At 48.7% G+C, this 13,547-nt stretch overlaps 1 protein-coding gene across 2 annotated transcripts; it reads right to left on the bottom strand.

Moving 5' to 3' along the window:
* Positions 1 to 3,236: 3,236 nt before the first annotated feature.
* Positions 3,237 to 12,308, bottom strand: DCTN4 (dynactin 4 (p62)). Of its 2 annotated transcripts, XM_010002030.1 has the most exons (13): positions 12,226 to 12,308; positions 11,640 to 11,818; positions 10,719 to 10,762; positions 9,883 to 9,990; positions 9,273 to 9,293; positions 8,339 to 8,412; positions 7,789 to 7,901; positions 6,389 to 6,498; positions 5,337 to 5,410; positions 4,905 to 4,959; positions 4,365 to 4,472; positions 3,883 to 3,980; positions 3,237 to 3,450 (listed from the first exon to the last, which is right to left on the bottom strand). In XM_010002030.1, the coding sequence occupies exons 1-13, from the start codon at positions 12,258 to 12,260 to the stop codon at positions 3,237 to 3,239; spliced, it is 1,233 nt and encodes a 410-aa protein (XP_010000332.1). In that variant the 5' UTR covers positions 12,261 to 12,308. The 2 variants fall into 2 exon arrangements, with proteins under 2 accessions (XP_010000332.1, XP_010000333.1); XM_010002031.1 differs by lacking the exon at positions 9,273 to 9,293.
* Positions 12,309 to 13,547: the final 1,239 nt, after the last annotated feature.

The following is a 13,547-nucleotide window of genomic DNA, read 5'->3' as shown; positions in this document are numbered from 1 at the left end:
GGGGCCGGGCAGCGGGACGTGCCCGCCCCGCCCGAGCTGCGGGGGGCGAAGGACGCGCCGGGCTCATCACAGACCTACGCACCTTTTAGTGTTTAGTGAGAAACGCCAGCGCCAGGGCAGCTGGCAGCCCAGCTCCCTGCTCTTCCTGAAGGGTCTTTTCTGTCTCAGCGTGGCATGTGTAGCAGCTGTTTTGGCTACCAAAGAGAAGTCGCGGGCAAAGGAGAAGGGCTTTGCTACCTGGGCAGGTAAAGCCACAGCAGGCACTAGCACTAGACACCAACTACCAACTACACATCCCAAACTCATGCTGTACATGGTGTGTAACCCACAGAGAGGTGTAAGGCTCCCAGAGCTGCCCCAGGACCCAGGGCTGCTCCCCTGGGCACAGGCAGCCTCATCCTGCCCTCCCATGCAGAGGGTCTGCAGCTCCAGGCAGGCAGAGCCATGGCACAAGCTCTGGAGCAGTGCAGCAGCCACTGGCTGGGAAATTCCAGCCTTTCCCAGCATGGCAAAGCCCATGGGGAAGGTTTAACACGGGGCAGTGTTGGCACTGGGAGTGCTCTCCAGAAAGAGTGAGCTCACCTGCTTGCACTAAGCTACTGCAGCTCCTGGTCATTCAGTATCCTGGATGCACTGCTTTTAATTAGCCATTTTAGCCTGGACTACAGCCAAATGACACCCCCATAAATCACCTCATAGTGGTACAGTGTGTGCTGGTTAATGTATAACTGTCTTTCCACCTTTACACCTCCCTCCCACCCACCCTAACTGGAAAAAGACAGTATGAACTCAAACAACTTCTCATTTTATAAATACTAGAACTAATCTTAACTCTCCCGGTTCCAGACTCTCATCACTACCCCTATTAACACACATTAATTGATCTGGAGACTGCCAGCCAGCCTTTCCAGAGCTCCCCTGCCTCAGCCACGAGCTGTAGCAGCACCTGAATTCTCAGCTGGCAGCACATCATGCTGCCACATCCACCTGCAACACAGCAGCAGGCTCAGGCCAGGCAATTCCACAAACACTGCAGGACACTGTGCTTTGGGAGTAAAGGCAAATGGATCCCTTCCTGTGTGGAAACAGACCCATCACCTCAGCTGAGCAAGCTGCATGTGCCAGAGTGGTGTGGCTCAAACCCCACAGCTGGGTAACCTGCAAGGAAAACAAAACAAAGAAGCATGGTGCTGCTGCTAGTAACTTGCCAACACAGCAGCAGGCAGGGCCTCCTCTGAAACGTTTGCTAGGGAAGGACACAGCTCTGTGTGAAACAGAACTTGCTGACTACTGAGTGTGTAACATAAGGTTTGTGGGCCAACAGGAAGAAAAACTAGCATGGGTTCTTTTCTGTGAATAAACCCAAGTCCAGCCAGGAGTGGTGTGTGGATCTGCAGAAACCAGGATGTCCCTCTGTGCTGAAGGTTCAAGCCCAGTGTGCTGGAGCAGGGGAGCAGAGCGGGGAGCTAGTGGGCACTACAAGAGAGAGAACAAACCACCCCAGAGCACAGCACCCTCGGCCACCCCTAGTGGGCCAGCCAGGCCCCTGGCACCACCCACACAACACAAGGGAGCTCTCACAGAACGTTTCACCAGGTGCTTTCCTTGCTGTGACAGTTCATCCTGCGGCCAGCCGGCGGGGCACAAGCGCTGGGAATGTTTAGGGGAGCACCGGGCCCAGGCTGAGCTCCACGTGGTGGGTGAGCCAGATGACCTCAGAGGTGTGGTCTCCCTCCTCGTTGGGCCGGATTGGAGCAGCCAGGTTTTTAAACTCGTGCTTCATCTTGAAACTCACGGTCACTTCGCCCTCTTCTTTCTGCGGGGTGACCTTGATGAAAACTCCTACCTTGTTGGCTTTTCTGAAGGCAATAACACTGGAAGGCAGAACACAAAAGAAGGCTGGGTCAGCCAAGTTCTGAAACAATTGTTCCAAGAGATTTATTCTGACACCAGGTAACAGGGATGCTCAGATTATGGCTGAATGTGCCCTGCTTGAACAGCTGACCTGGTTTTCAGACCCAGGGCACAAGCTGTGGGGCAGTGCCCCAGCCACTGGCTGGGAAATTCCAGCCTTTCCCAGCATGGCAAAGCCCATGGGGAAGGTTTAACACGGGGCAGTGTTGGCACTGGGAGTGCTCTCCAGGAAGAGTGAGCTCACCTGCTTGCACTAAGCTACTGCAGCTCCTGGTCATTCAGTATCCTGGATGCACTGCTTTTAATTAGCCATTTTAGCCTGGACTACAGCCAAATGACACCCCCATAAATCACCTCATAGTGGTACAGTGTGTGCTGGTTAATGTATAACTGTCTTTCCACCTTTACACCTCCCTCCCACCCACCCTAACTGGAAAAAGACAGTATGAACTCAAACAACTTCTCATTTTATAAATACTAGAACTAATCTTAACTCTCCCGGTTCCAGACTCTCATCACTACCCCTATTAACACACATTAATTGATCTGGAGACTGCCAGCCAGCCTTTCCAGAGCTCCCCTGCCTCAGCCACGAGCTGTAGCAGCACCTGAATTCTCAGCTGGCAGCACATCATGCTGCCACATCCACCTGCAACACAGCAGCAGGCTCAGGCCAGGCAATTCCACAAACACTGCAGGACACTGTGCTTTGGGAGTAAAGGCAAATGGATCCCTTCCTGTGTGGAAACAGACCCATCACCTCAGCTGAGCAAGCTGCATGTGCCAGAGTGGTGTGGCTCAAACCCCACAGCTGGGTAACCTGCAAGGAAAACAAAACAAAGAAGCATGGTGCTGCTGCTAGTAACTTGCCAACACAGCAGCAGGCAGGGCCTCCTCTGAAACGTTTGCTGGGGAAGGACACAGCTCTGTGTGAAACAGAACTTGCTGACTACTGAGTGTGTAACATAAGGTTTGTGGGCCAACAGGAAGAAAAACTAGCATGGGTTCTTTTCTGTGAATAAACCCAAGTCCAGCCAGGAGTGGCGTGTGGATCTGCAGAAACCAGGATGTCCCTCTGTGCTGAAGGTTCAAGCCCAGTGTGCTGGAGCAGGGGAGCAGAGCGGGGAGCTAGTGGGCACTACAAGAGAGAGAACAAACCACCCCAGAGCACAGCACCCTCGGCCACCCCTAGTGGGCCAGCCAGGCCCCTGGCACCACCCACACAACACAAGGGAGCTCTCACAGAACGTTTCACCAGGTGCTTTCCTTGCTGTGACAGTTCATCCTGCGGCCAGCCGGCGGGGCACAAGCGCTGGGAATGTTTAGGGGAGCACCGGGCCCAGGCTAAGCTCCACGTGGTGGGTGAGCCAGATGACCTCAGAGGTGTGGTCTCCCTCCTCGTTGGGCCGGATTGGAGCAGCCAGGTTTTTAAACTCGTGCTTCATCTTGAAACTCACGGTCACTTCGCCCTCTTCTTTCTGCGGGGTGACCTTGATGAAAACTCCTACCTTGTTGGCTTTTCTGAAGGCAATAACACTGGAAGGCAGAACACAAAAGAAGGCTGGGTCAGCCAAGTTCTGAAACAATTGTTCCAAGAGATTTATTCTGACACCAGGTAACAGGGATGCTCAGATTATGGCTGAATGTGCCCTGCTTGAACAGCTGACCTGGTTTTTACCTGCTCTTTCTGCAAAAGGAAGGATTACACAGAGTATTGTGGAGATAATTAGCACTTCCACCTAGAACCCAACTGCTAGAACAGCACACCTTGTCCCAAAGGGAAGAGATGACTCCTGAACAGTCCAAACCACAGAAAGATTTACATTGCTGATCTCTGACTCCTCCAAAAAAACCACCGTGCTCCCCCACCCAAGAAAGCCAGAGAAAATCCCAAACCATGAAGGCAGAGAGGAGAGCAAGTTACTTTAATGAGCAGTTTTTAAGGGACAGAATCCCCACAGCACTCACTCAGGGTCATCCTGGAAGTCTTGAGGCTCTGCCAGTTCATCATATTCTGCTGCAGCATCTTTGCCAGCCAGAATAAGCTCCTTGGGAGGAACAGCAACCTGGAACAGAGCAGGAAGAAGCCTTTCAGCACTGATCATCTACACTGCGAGCAGGATAGAGCCCTCCCCTCCTGGAGGCTGCTTTACTACAGTTTAATAGGATAGATCCTGGGCTCTCCTCCTCTCCAGTACCACCTGGTCTCCACTCTGCCAGTGAAATTGTGCATTTCTCTCTTGGGTTTTGGATCTCAATGAAGAGACACAATTTCAAATCACTTTATGATCTGATATTGACAATGGTGACAGCCATTTAAGCTCCAAGGAGGAAAATGCAACCGTCAGCAGGGACTGGAGGACATGGGAAAAGTGTGACCTGTGAAAGGCTAAGTGGGAGTGGAAAGGCTTGGAAGAGTCCTAGGCTGACACAGCAGGAGGGTGCAGTACCTTGGCAGTGCTGTTGATGTTGTCTGGGTCTCCCTCCTCACACTCCAGCAGTGTGACGTGTGTGATGTTCTCCACTGGATTGGTCAGAGTCAAAAGGACCTGGCTCTCCTGGGGAGATTCAGGAATCACAGTTCAAGAAGCAATTACTCTAAAATTAACCATTACAGCACCTCCATCTTTGGTGACCAACCAACAAACTGAACACCCCCTGTCTGTAAGAAAGATACGGTCCCTCCTTAATATAATAAATAAACATCTTTGGAACTTAGTCAAGATCTCAACTCCACACCTTTTACTGTTCAGATATTGGCATGTGCTTGTGATGCCAGACATCACACTGCATGGCAATCTGCTCCTGCCAACTGACAAGTACCTGCAGTGTTATTCTGACCCCTCCCTTAAGCTCTGCACCTGGCTCTAAATGGAGTGAGCAAAGCCCTGGGGACCAACAATCCCACCATGTCATCTTCCAAAAAGGTCCCACCTCCACACCACCCAGCTGTGTCTCACCCTAAGACATCTCTGGAAAGAAGTACTGACCTTCATGTAGCGCAGGTTGGGAATAGACATGATCCTCACTTCAGGGATATAGTTACTAGAACAAGAATAAAGCAAATGACTATGATGGACTGTGCTGCTGCTGCCTACATCCAGAGCTCAGCTTTTAACCAGAAAAATGAAGTGCCCTTTTGCTATATAAACCTAATCCTACAAACTCCTGCTACTGGGTGGGGCTGGCACAGCACACAATGTCTTTTTCAAACTGCTGAAATCCTCAGCAAACTTTCTAGAAGACCAGGAAGCAAACCTACTACAGATAAGCTAAACACATTGAAAATGTGATTATACAATCCCCAGAGATGACACAATCATACAAGAGGTCAAATCAAGAGTACAAAAGAAATAAAAACAGAAGGCATTAAGTAAGCATGGATAGGTGGTTGTGCTCCCCTGTCCCTGTATCTTACTTACACAGCAACCAGTTGGATCTTGAATTTGATAGATGTTGGATTGAATTCTGGTTTGCTCAGGTTGTGTTCACACTTCTAGACACAGAGACATTTTAGTTAGCACACAAAGACAGTGTCACACACACTGAAGAAGAGCTGCAAGCACTGTGCCTCTAGCCCTGACATGACTGGCCTCTAGCACAGCACAGACAAAAGCTGCCATGGGGTGAGTGCAGCCATGGCTGTGTCGAGCTACTGACACTCCAACAATGTCACATCCAGCTCTACTGGTTCAACTTCAGAAACATGAGATTTGGAACCAGGCTTAAAAACACCCAACACTCACTGACTGCAGCAGGAAGAAGGCACAAACACCTGCAAGCCCTTTGATTCATGCTTGAGAATCCATTAAAAAAACAAAGAGCTGGAACTCAAGACTAATCTCATAGGATACGCTTCACATACAGGCTCTGCCCAACTTATTTCTGACAACATATTCTGCACTTACAAAGCATTCTGCATCTTAACTGCTTACAGGAATATTGCTCAATTACTCTGGGAACTAGATAAATATCCCTGCTTCACAGAGAAAGGAGGCAGCTTTTTGAAGACCATGTAATATCCCCACAGCAGAACCTGGATTCCATTCTTGCCTATCTTCACCTTCCAGCTTTCTGCTTTTCTTCTCTGAGATACCCCCTTCCTGCCTTCAGTATTCTGCACTGCCTCTCACTAATACTTTGTTTGCTGACCTGATCTGTCTTTAGTAATAGCAGAAATTTTTTAATTCTGAGAGTACTGGCAGCCTTCCCTGACTCCTTGGCTAGGCAGAGAATACACAGGCTCTTTAGAGAAACCCACCTTTGTACCTTCATGCATCTTTGACAATGCTGTCCCCCTTCCACAACCTTCACCACATCAGAGATGTGACAGCCTCACTCATCTCCCAGTGCTGTTACCAGTCATTTGGTGGAGAACTTCCAACAACCACAAGCACACAGCCCATTTCCCCATAACCCAAGCTCCCTGAGCCTAGAGAAAAAGTGTTGTTTTTTTTTTAATTTAACTACCCACCCGACAGCGCAGGGAGCGTTTGATCAGGAGGTGCTTGTGCCGTGGGTAGAGCTGGGAGGCACAGATGGGCTGGAAGTCGGGCTGCAGCAGGCGCTGGCGCAGGGTCGTCACTGGGTATGTGACAGAAAGATCACATTAATGTCTGTCTCTGGCACTGAAACTCCAGCTGGAGGGAACACGTGCACTGGGCTAAGAGAAAATGCACCACGGACTGTGCGCAGACTTGCTGTGATCCCCAAGAATTCCACCTGCACCCAGTAATTCAGAAGCCACTGGCAAAATCTCGCTGTTTCTAGCAGCGAGTGAATGGAAGGTAAGAGCTGTGAAAAGGGCTGCCCTGACTGTGCATGGTAACACTGGAGGAACCTCAGTGCCAGTCCCGGGGAAACAAGGGACCCTGACTGCTATTCAAAGTTCAGCTGGGGTGGAAGCAGAATTTTGTAATAATCTAGAAAAGAAGTTTTCCCCTGCCATGGGCAAATCAGTTTTGCAGCTTTGTTACCCTCACAGCTGGGTGCTGCACAAGTACAATATACAGCTTCTCAGCAAGGAGTTTGCATAACTCAGATCCATGCACTACAGAGTTTCTAAGGCAAGGAACTCCAGCAGCCAACTTCCCATGGGTTCCTCCCAAAAAACAGGCTCCTCATTGTTCCCAGTGTCTAACAGGCAGTCAGCCACCTGGCAGCTTTTCCCTCACTGCGGGGAACCATGAACATTGTCTTCTTCACAGCAGCTCACTCTCACAAAGCTGACAGTCTCATGAGAAAAGGAGACCAAGATGATCTAGCCCCTTCCATAAACCTTTCAAGAATTAATTAATGCTGGCAGACTTTGTAGGCCTGCAGGACTATCAAGAACATCTGTCCTGTTCAGGAAGTCTGCTTTGCTTCCTGTACCTGCTCTTTTATCCCATTTGCTCCCAAATTTCATTGACCAATTTACTATTTGCTGATTAAATCATGAGCCAGCTAAATAACTGGCATGTGTACACAAGCTGCTTCAAGCTGATGTCAAAGTAATGTGCAATTGTTATTTAATAGGTCAGCTGAGATTCCAACTCCCCAGCAGCTCAGCTACTTCTTTACTTCCTGCTGTTACTTGAAAAAGGACGTCAGATCTTTTTTCCATCCAAAAGCTGACACTTCAGATGCAGAAATTAAGATGAGCAAGAAAGTGAAACAACTGTTAAGAAGCCTGAAGTATTTGGCTCTGAGTTTTCCATCTACAGCACGAAGCTCCGCTGTGCTCAAAACTACCCTTGAAAAAGCCACACATTTCCTACCATTTCAATCCCAACATAAAAGTTACTACAACCTAGGGCCATTAGGAACCCCACTGACAAGCTTCCAAGCACTGCTCATGTTATAAAATGCAAGGACAAAAAGTGAGGCTGTTACCTTCTGTCAGATTGATTGGTCTTGTGTAGTAATCCTCAGGAAGAGGTTCCACTTCTTCCACTGCATCAGCTGGCTCAATCTTGATCTCCTTCTGGTCCTCTCCTTCTTTCAGCCTGAAGCAAAGAGAGGGACAACTCTGTCATAAAACATGGCACGTGTGCTCTGACTGACAACAACAGCAGTTAACTGCATCACAACACAAAAACAAGAGCTGAGGTTGCAATATAACAGTAACTGCCCAAGGAGAAGAACAGGCACTTCTTTGTTAGGAGAAAGCAAAACATAGAATCATAGAATGGTTTGGGTTGGAAAGGGCCTTAAAGATCACCTAGATCCAACCCCCCTGCAGTGGCAGGGACACCTCCCACTGGATCAGATCAGGAGCTCCTGCACAGAGACACCTGAGGATTTGACATCTCCAATGCTCCAAAGAAGGCTCCTTCCACTGCTGTCTGCTAATACGGTTCATCACCTTTCTGAAGTTGCTTTGCTGCTCTCTCCCCTACACCTCCCATCCCTCCACAAAGCTAATCCCAACCCTGAGACTCACGAGAGTCCAGCAAGGGCACTGATGGGTGCTCCAGGTCTCTGGCGTTGCAGCCTGGTTCCAAGGCCATATTTGTCCTACAAGGAAAAAAGGAACTGTCAGCTTCAGGTCTGCTTCCTGCCAGGACAGAAAGCCCTACTCAACTCATCCTTTGAGCTGCATGACAAGCATAGGGAGACAAGCAAAGGAAAGCAAAAAGGGAAAGGTATTCAATGCTTCCCAAGATTTATTTTTTTTCCTACTAAACCTAAAGATTACTACCACACTGCAGATGGGAAGAGATGGATGTGGCTACTGCCTAGAAAGCTTTTGCTCTTTCCTTAAGTCACCAGCCTGCACTACTGTCACATTTTCCCCTTGATCTTTCCTTCTGAACAACTGCATGTCAAGTGGAGAATGAGAGCTCAACTGCCAAAAGAACTTGGCTGACATGGATCCATCTGAAATGTTCTGCAGCTCTCCTAGGAGCAGCTGGAAGGTTCAGCCTCCTGCGAGCCTTGTTACCTACAGATCTCTCTCACCAGGCACCACCAACTGTCAGGAGTAGCTGAGCTGCTCCTCAGCTTTCCACAGATGAACTGTATACAGGGCAGGACTGAAAACCTGAATTCTCACCAAATGAGATCTGACCATCAGCCCACCCTGGTGATTTTTCAAGGACCAGTAGACTAACATTAGCACCACTGTCTCAAGCAGACAGATAGCCAGGTCACAGCCAGGCTTTGTCAGGGACTGCTTCTCCAGTGTACATTACTTACCCCAAGACAGTGCCCTATTTCTAAACTAACAAAAATACTGGCCTCTAACTGGCTTTCATGTGCCTTTGTTCTAGTGACATCCAAGTCAGAGGCCCTGAGGTGAAGAGTAGGACGTGTTACTGCCCTTCAGTTGGTACCATGAGAGCTTGAACACCAGCAGAAATGGGGAAGAGACTTACCACTACGTGTATAGTGTGTTGCTGTGGAGAGCCCCCAAAATAGCAGCAGGTAGCAACGGAGACAAAAAATGCAGCCATAAGACACAAGCAAGGGCACAGAGCAAGCACAGTTAATTGAGAAGTAGCAAGCATATGCAGAGTCACCCAGCTAAACAAAGTAAGCATTTACCTGCCAGTTACAATAAACCAGTCATTCAGGCCCCAGCCAAGACCTAAGGTTCACTTCAGTTGAGACTTTGGGCAGAAAAGTGCCAGACAATCCTGATCTAACTGTTACTGAGCTGTGCGATGCAACAGTCCTTAGAGCTACCACTTGTACTGTGACTGTGGTTGCACTGCACTTCACTGCTGGATCACATATTCCTTTGCATGGCAAGTATAAAGCCTTCTGGCACTATCAGAGAGGTCTACTGGAGAGAGAGGCAATGTAACACACAACAATGGGTGGTAGGACTACTCGTCCCTAAGGAAACCCATGTGCACTAGCATATTTTCTTCACGTTGCTCTTAATAAGAACAAGCTGAGTAGCCTTAGTGTGCTACCAGCTACCTCATTTTGCAGGCTGAGGCTACTGCACATCACTGCTGCTGCTCTGAGCTCCATACTCACTGAAAAGGCCAGGGGCATGTAATTCCTGCGTCGCACCAGCTTCTTCCGGTCCCTCTCGATCTTCTCCTTCTGAGCCATCTGCTGGTAGTACTCAACCAGTTTGTTAATCTGGGGGTGACAGGGAACAGACACCCAGTCAATGGGGAGCAAAGGCCAGATCAGTGACCAATCTGGGGCTCCTGCTACTTATCTCTGTCCTAGGACTAGCTGTGTTTCAAAGGAAACACATGACAGACGCCTGTGCGTCTTCATGTCTTAACTCCTGCTATGGGTGACCAGCTGACCCTTCTCTGGGAATGACACCTATCAGAGAGCAGTGTCCAGCTCCCACCTGGCAGGCAACAGAGGCTTTGTCCACACTTCTGCTGTGGCTGGACACAGTTATGTCAGGCAGCCAAAAACCAGTAATTTGGATGAGTGGAGCAAAGAGCATCTTTCCCCTGCCCGAGGCTGATCACACTTAGTGCAGAGTCCTGACTGGTGACAGGGAAAGGCAGGACAAGTGCAGTTCTGCCTTCCAGACACACTCATGATTGGAAAACAGCCTTTTTCTCATATATACGCAGCATATTCATTGGTGGTGTTTTAACAGCACTATTAGATATGAAGCTTTCCACTGAGTTTCTTCTGAGAAGGAGATTTTACACTGCAATACCCACAGGAGAGCCTCTAAGAGGCCTTTCTTCCAGGGGATTCAGTCAAGGGGGAGATAAGGAACTGGATCTGCTATCTGAAGGATTATATAGATGCAGAAAAAGTGATTGGGAGGGCCTGGTGTCTCTAACAGCTCCTTCTAGATGTGTCTCAGCCCAAGCATTGTCTTCCCCTTCACTTACCCTCTGTGTGTGAGGATTCTCAGGCTCCTGCCAGCCACCACTAGCTGCACGAGAGAGGAAAAAAACACTCAGAAGAAGATTTCTAGATTCCACAGAGAAATCACATCTAACACCCAACTGTCTCAGTCCTACTCATGAAATAGGACATTCCCTACTTTTGCTATACTTCCCATTGCAGTTCAAGCTCATGCCTGCACACATGGACATCTCTGAAAGGTTTTCACATGCAGGTTTGGGCTGAAGGAGCTTGCCCAGCTGCTATATTGTGGTTTTATACAAATGCAGTTTGAAGCACACAGGACAGCACCCAGGAGTCACTTTAGCAGCAGTTTACAAGAACACTCAGTACTGGCTGCCCACGATCCTGCACCTTCAGCTCCCAGTCTTCAGTCACATCAGTGATGGAAGTCAGAGGATCTACTCAAGCCCTGTTTCTGGAGCACAACAGATACTTTCTGCATGTCTTACACATCAATAAAAAAATGAAAGTTTTGTTTCAGTGATGTGGTGAAGAGAAAAAGCAAGTACAAACACTGATTAGCAATCCTGGAATAAGCCTAAATGAACCAGAGTGACAGAAAATAAACTAGATGTTTACACTGTCAGACTGAGCGACTTCCAAGTCCCTGCAGGTGCACAGACAGGACCTCGGCTGTGAGAAGAGCACACCAACTGAAAAAGCTCCTTGCCCGACAGCTTTCCCACTAGTCAGATAACACAAGCAATGGAAGAGGGTCACCTACTCCTCTAACTCATCTCAGCTCTTCAGATGAGACTTCAGCAACAGTCTCCCTGTGTATCTCCAGCTGTGACTCCAAACCTAGGCAGATATTATGTATATCCTACAGCCAGAGACTAATTACAAAACACAAAGGTGGCTCCTGCTGTTACAGGGATTTCTGTCTTCTAACTGTCACTTACCAACTGACTTGTCTGCCATGCCCACATCCCGGGAAGTCCAACGGCAAAATCCACAGGCCAAGTAGTAGGCTTTCTTCATGGTAGTCTTGGCTGGGTCATCAGGGAGTGGAGCAGGGATGCTCGTGGCCCGGGTGGACAGGGTGTGCATGCAGCAGGGGCAGTCAAAGCAGTTGGCACACCTGTGGAGAGGAGGGTCTGTAAGATACTGCTCCAACAAGGATCCCAGGCGAAGGAAAATGCTCTCAGCAAGCCAACCAAGAGGAAACCAACAGACCTTTTCACCCCATTCCATAACATTCAGGAAAAGGGGCAACAGAGCCAAGAAACAGGAGAGGTTCAGAGTTAATATAAGAGAGACAAAAATGAGAGATACTGGGTGACACTAAAAACCCTTTGTATTAAAGTACACCAGAAGATGAAGAGTGCACAATACATCACAGACACTTATTCCCCAAAACAGCCTAAAAGGTATCAAGAAGTAATGTGATTTTTGAATAGAGTTTCAAATGAACTCAGCCAGGTGCTGATTAAGGAGGGAGCTGTTGAAAAGAGTGAGCCTTGATGAAAAATGCCAAAGCGACCTTACCTGTTCTTTTTCAGCTTGGCTTCAGCTGATGGCATGTTCTCCAGGCAGCTGGGGCAGTAGTGAGAGTCCACCTGAGGAACAAGGCAGTCACATCACACCTCCTGGCACATGTTTTGTCTAGCGTCTGTTAGAGACACCAATCTGCCAGGCTGTGTCAGGAGGCTTTGGTCTAGCAATGGACAGGTGAAGTCTGTGAGGACTTGAGGCACTTTCTGGTAACTGAAATCTTAGCCCCTCTCAACCAAATGTAACCAAAGAGGATCTGAGGGCTGGAGCAGCTCTGCTATTAAGACAGGCTGAGGGAGTTGGGGTGTTCAGCCTGGAGAAGAGAAGGCTCAGGGGAGACCTTAGAGCAGCTTCCAGTGCCTGAAGGGGCTCCAGGAAAGCTGGGGAGGGGCTTTTCATCAGAGAGGGAAGTGATAGGAAAAGGGGTAATAGTTTTAAACTGAGAGAGGGGAGATTTAGGTTAGAGATCGGGAAGAAATTCTTCCCCATGAGGGTAGGAAGGTGCTGGCAGAGACTGCCCAGGGAGGTGGTGGCTGCCCCATCCTTGGAGGTGTTCAAGGTCAGGCTGGATGAGGCTTGTGCAGCCTGGTCTGGTGGGAGGTGTCCCCGCTCAGAGCAGGGGGGCTGGAACCTGATGATCTTTAGGTTCCTTCCAACCTCCACCATTCCACAATTCTATGAAATTTTGATCTTTAATAATGTGCATCAGAAGGTTTTTTAATTCAGGAGAGATTAAACTCCCCTGCCTACTAAGTGGGAAAATAACAATGGGGTACTGACCTTCTCCAGCTACCAGAAATTAATTTTTCAGCTTTAACACAAAGTTTTAACATATTATTTTCCATTTATGTCTAAATTTATCCTTCCCTTGGACTCACACTGGTCCGAAATCCATCAGTTTTAGAAAATGTTTTCTAGCTGTCTGCCATCACTAATTAATTTGTGACTTAAAACAACAGCAGCAAGAAGAATCCCCTTCCTGAAGGGAAAAACAAGCTTTTTGTTAAACATGGAAGTGCATGATGTGTGCAGTCATGCAGTCTATGGAGAATTCATGATGGAGACAGCCTGGTGACAAACCTACTTTCTCCTCTTCAGAAGCCTTGACGTTTTGGCAGAGACACCTCTTCTGAGATCAGGGTTGCAGTGTCAACCTTTTCAGGCTTTTACAATCCACTGTAACCTCTTACTTAACCCACACTTGTACAAAATCAATCTTTGCCAACCGTTTGCAACGAGCAGCCCCAGGATCAAGGCTCTCCAGTGCTCCTGGCCGGGCTCCATCGAGGGGTGGGGGGTCCCTGCGGGGTGTCTCG

Source organism: Chaetura pelagica, unplaced genomic scaffold, assembly GCF_000747805.2.
Source record: "Chaetura pelagica isolate M959 unplaced genomic scaffold, ChaPel_1.0 scaffold356, whole genome shotgun sequence".
Classification (NCBI taxonomy): Eukaryota; Metazoa; Chordata; class Aves; order Apodiformes; family Apodidae; genus Chaetura; species Chaetura pelagica.
This window is presented reverse-complemented; position numbering and strand designations above follow the sequence as displayed.

What these genes read in the sequence shown, in the direction of transcription:
- DCTN4 (XM_010002030.1), bottom strand. Translation starts at nt 12,260, where the DNA reads ATGCCATCAGCTGAAGCCAAGCTGAAAAAGAACAG. An exon ending in CCAACCTGCGCTACATGAAG is followed by an intron (nt 4,473 to 4,904) that starts GTCAGTACTTCT and finishes GAATCTCCCCAG; the next exon opens with GAGAGCCAGGTCCTTTTGAC. An exon ending in ACATCAACAGCACTGCCAAG is followed by an intron (nt 3,981 to 4,364) that starts GTACTGCACCCT and finishes GCTCTGTTCCAG; the next exon opens with GTTGCTGTTCCTCCCAAGGA.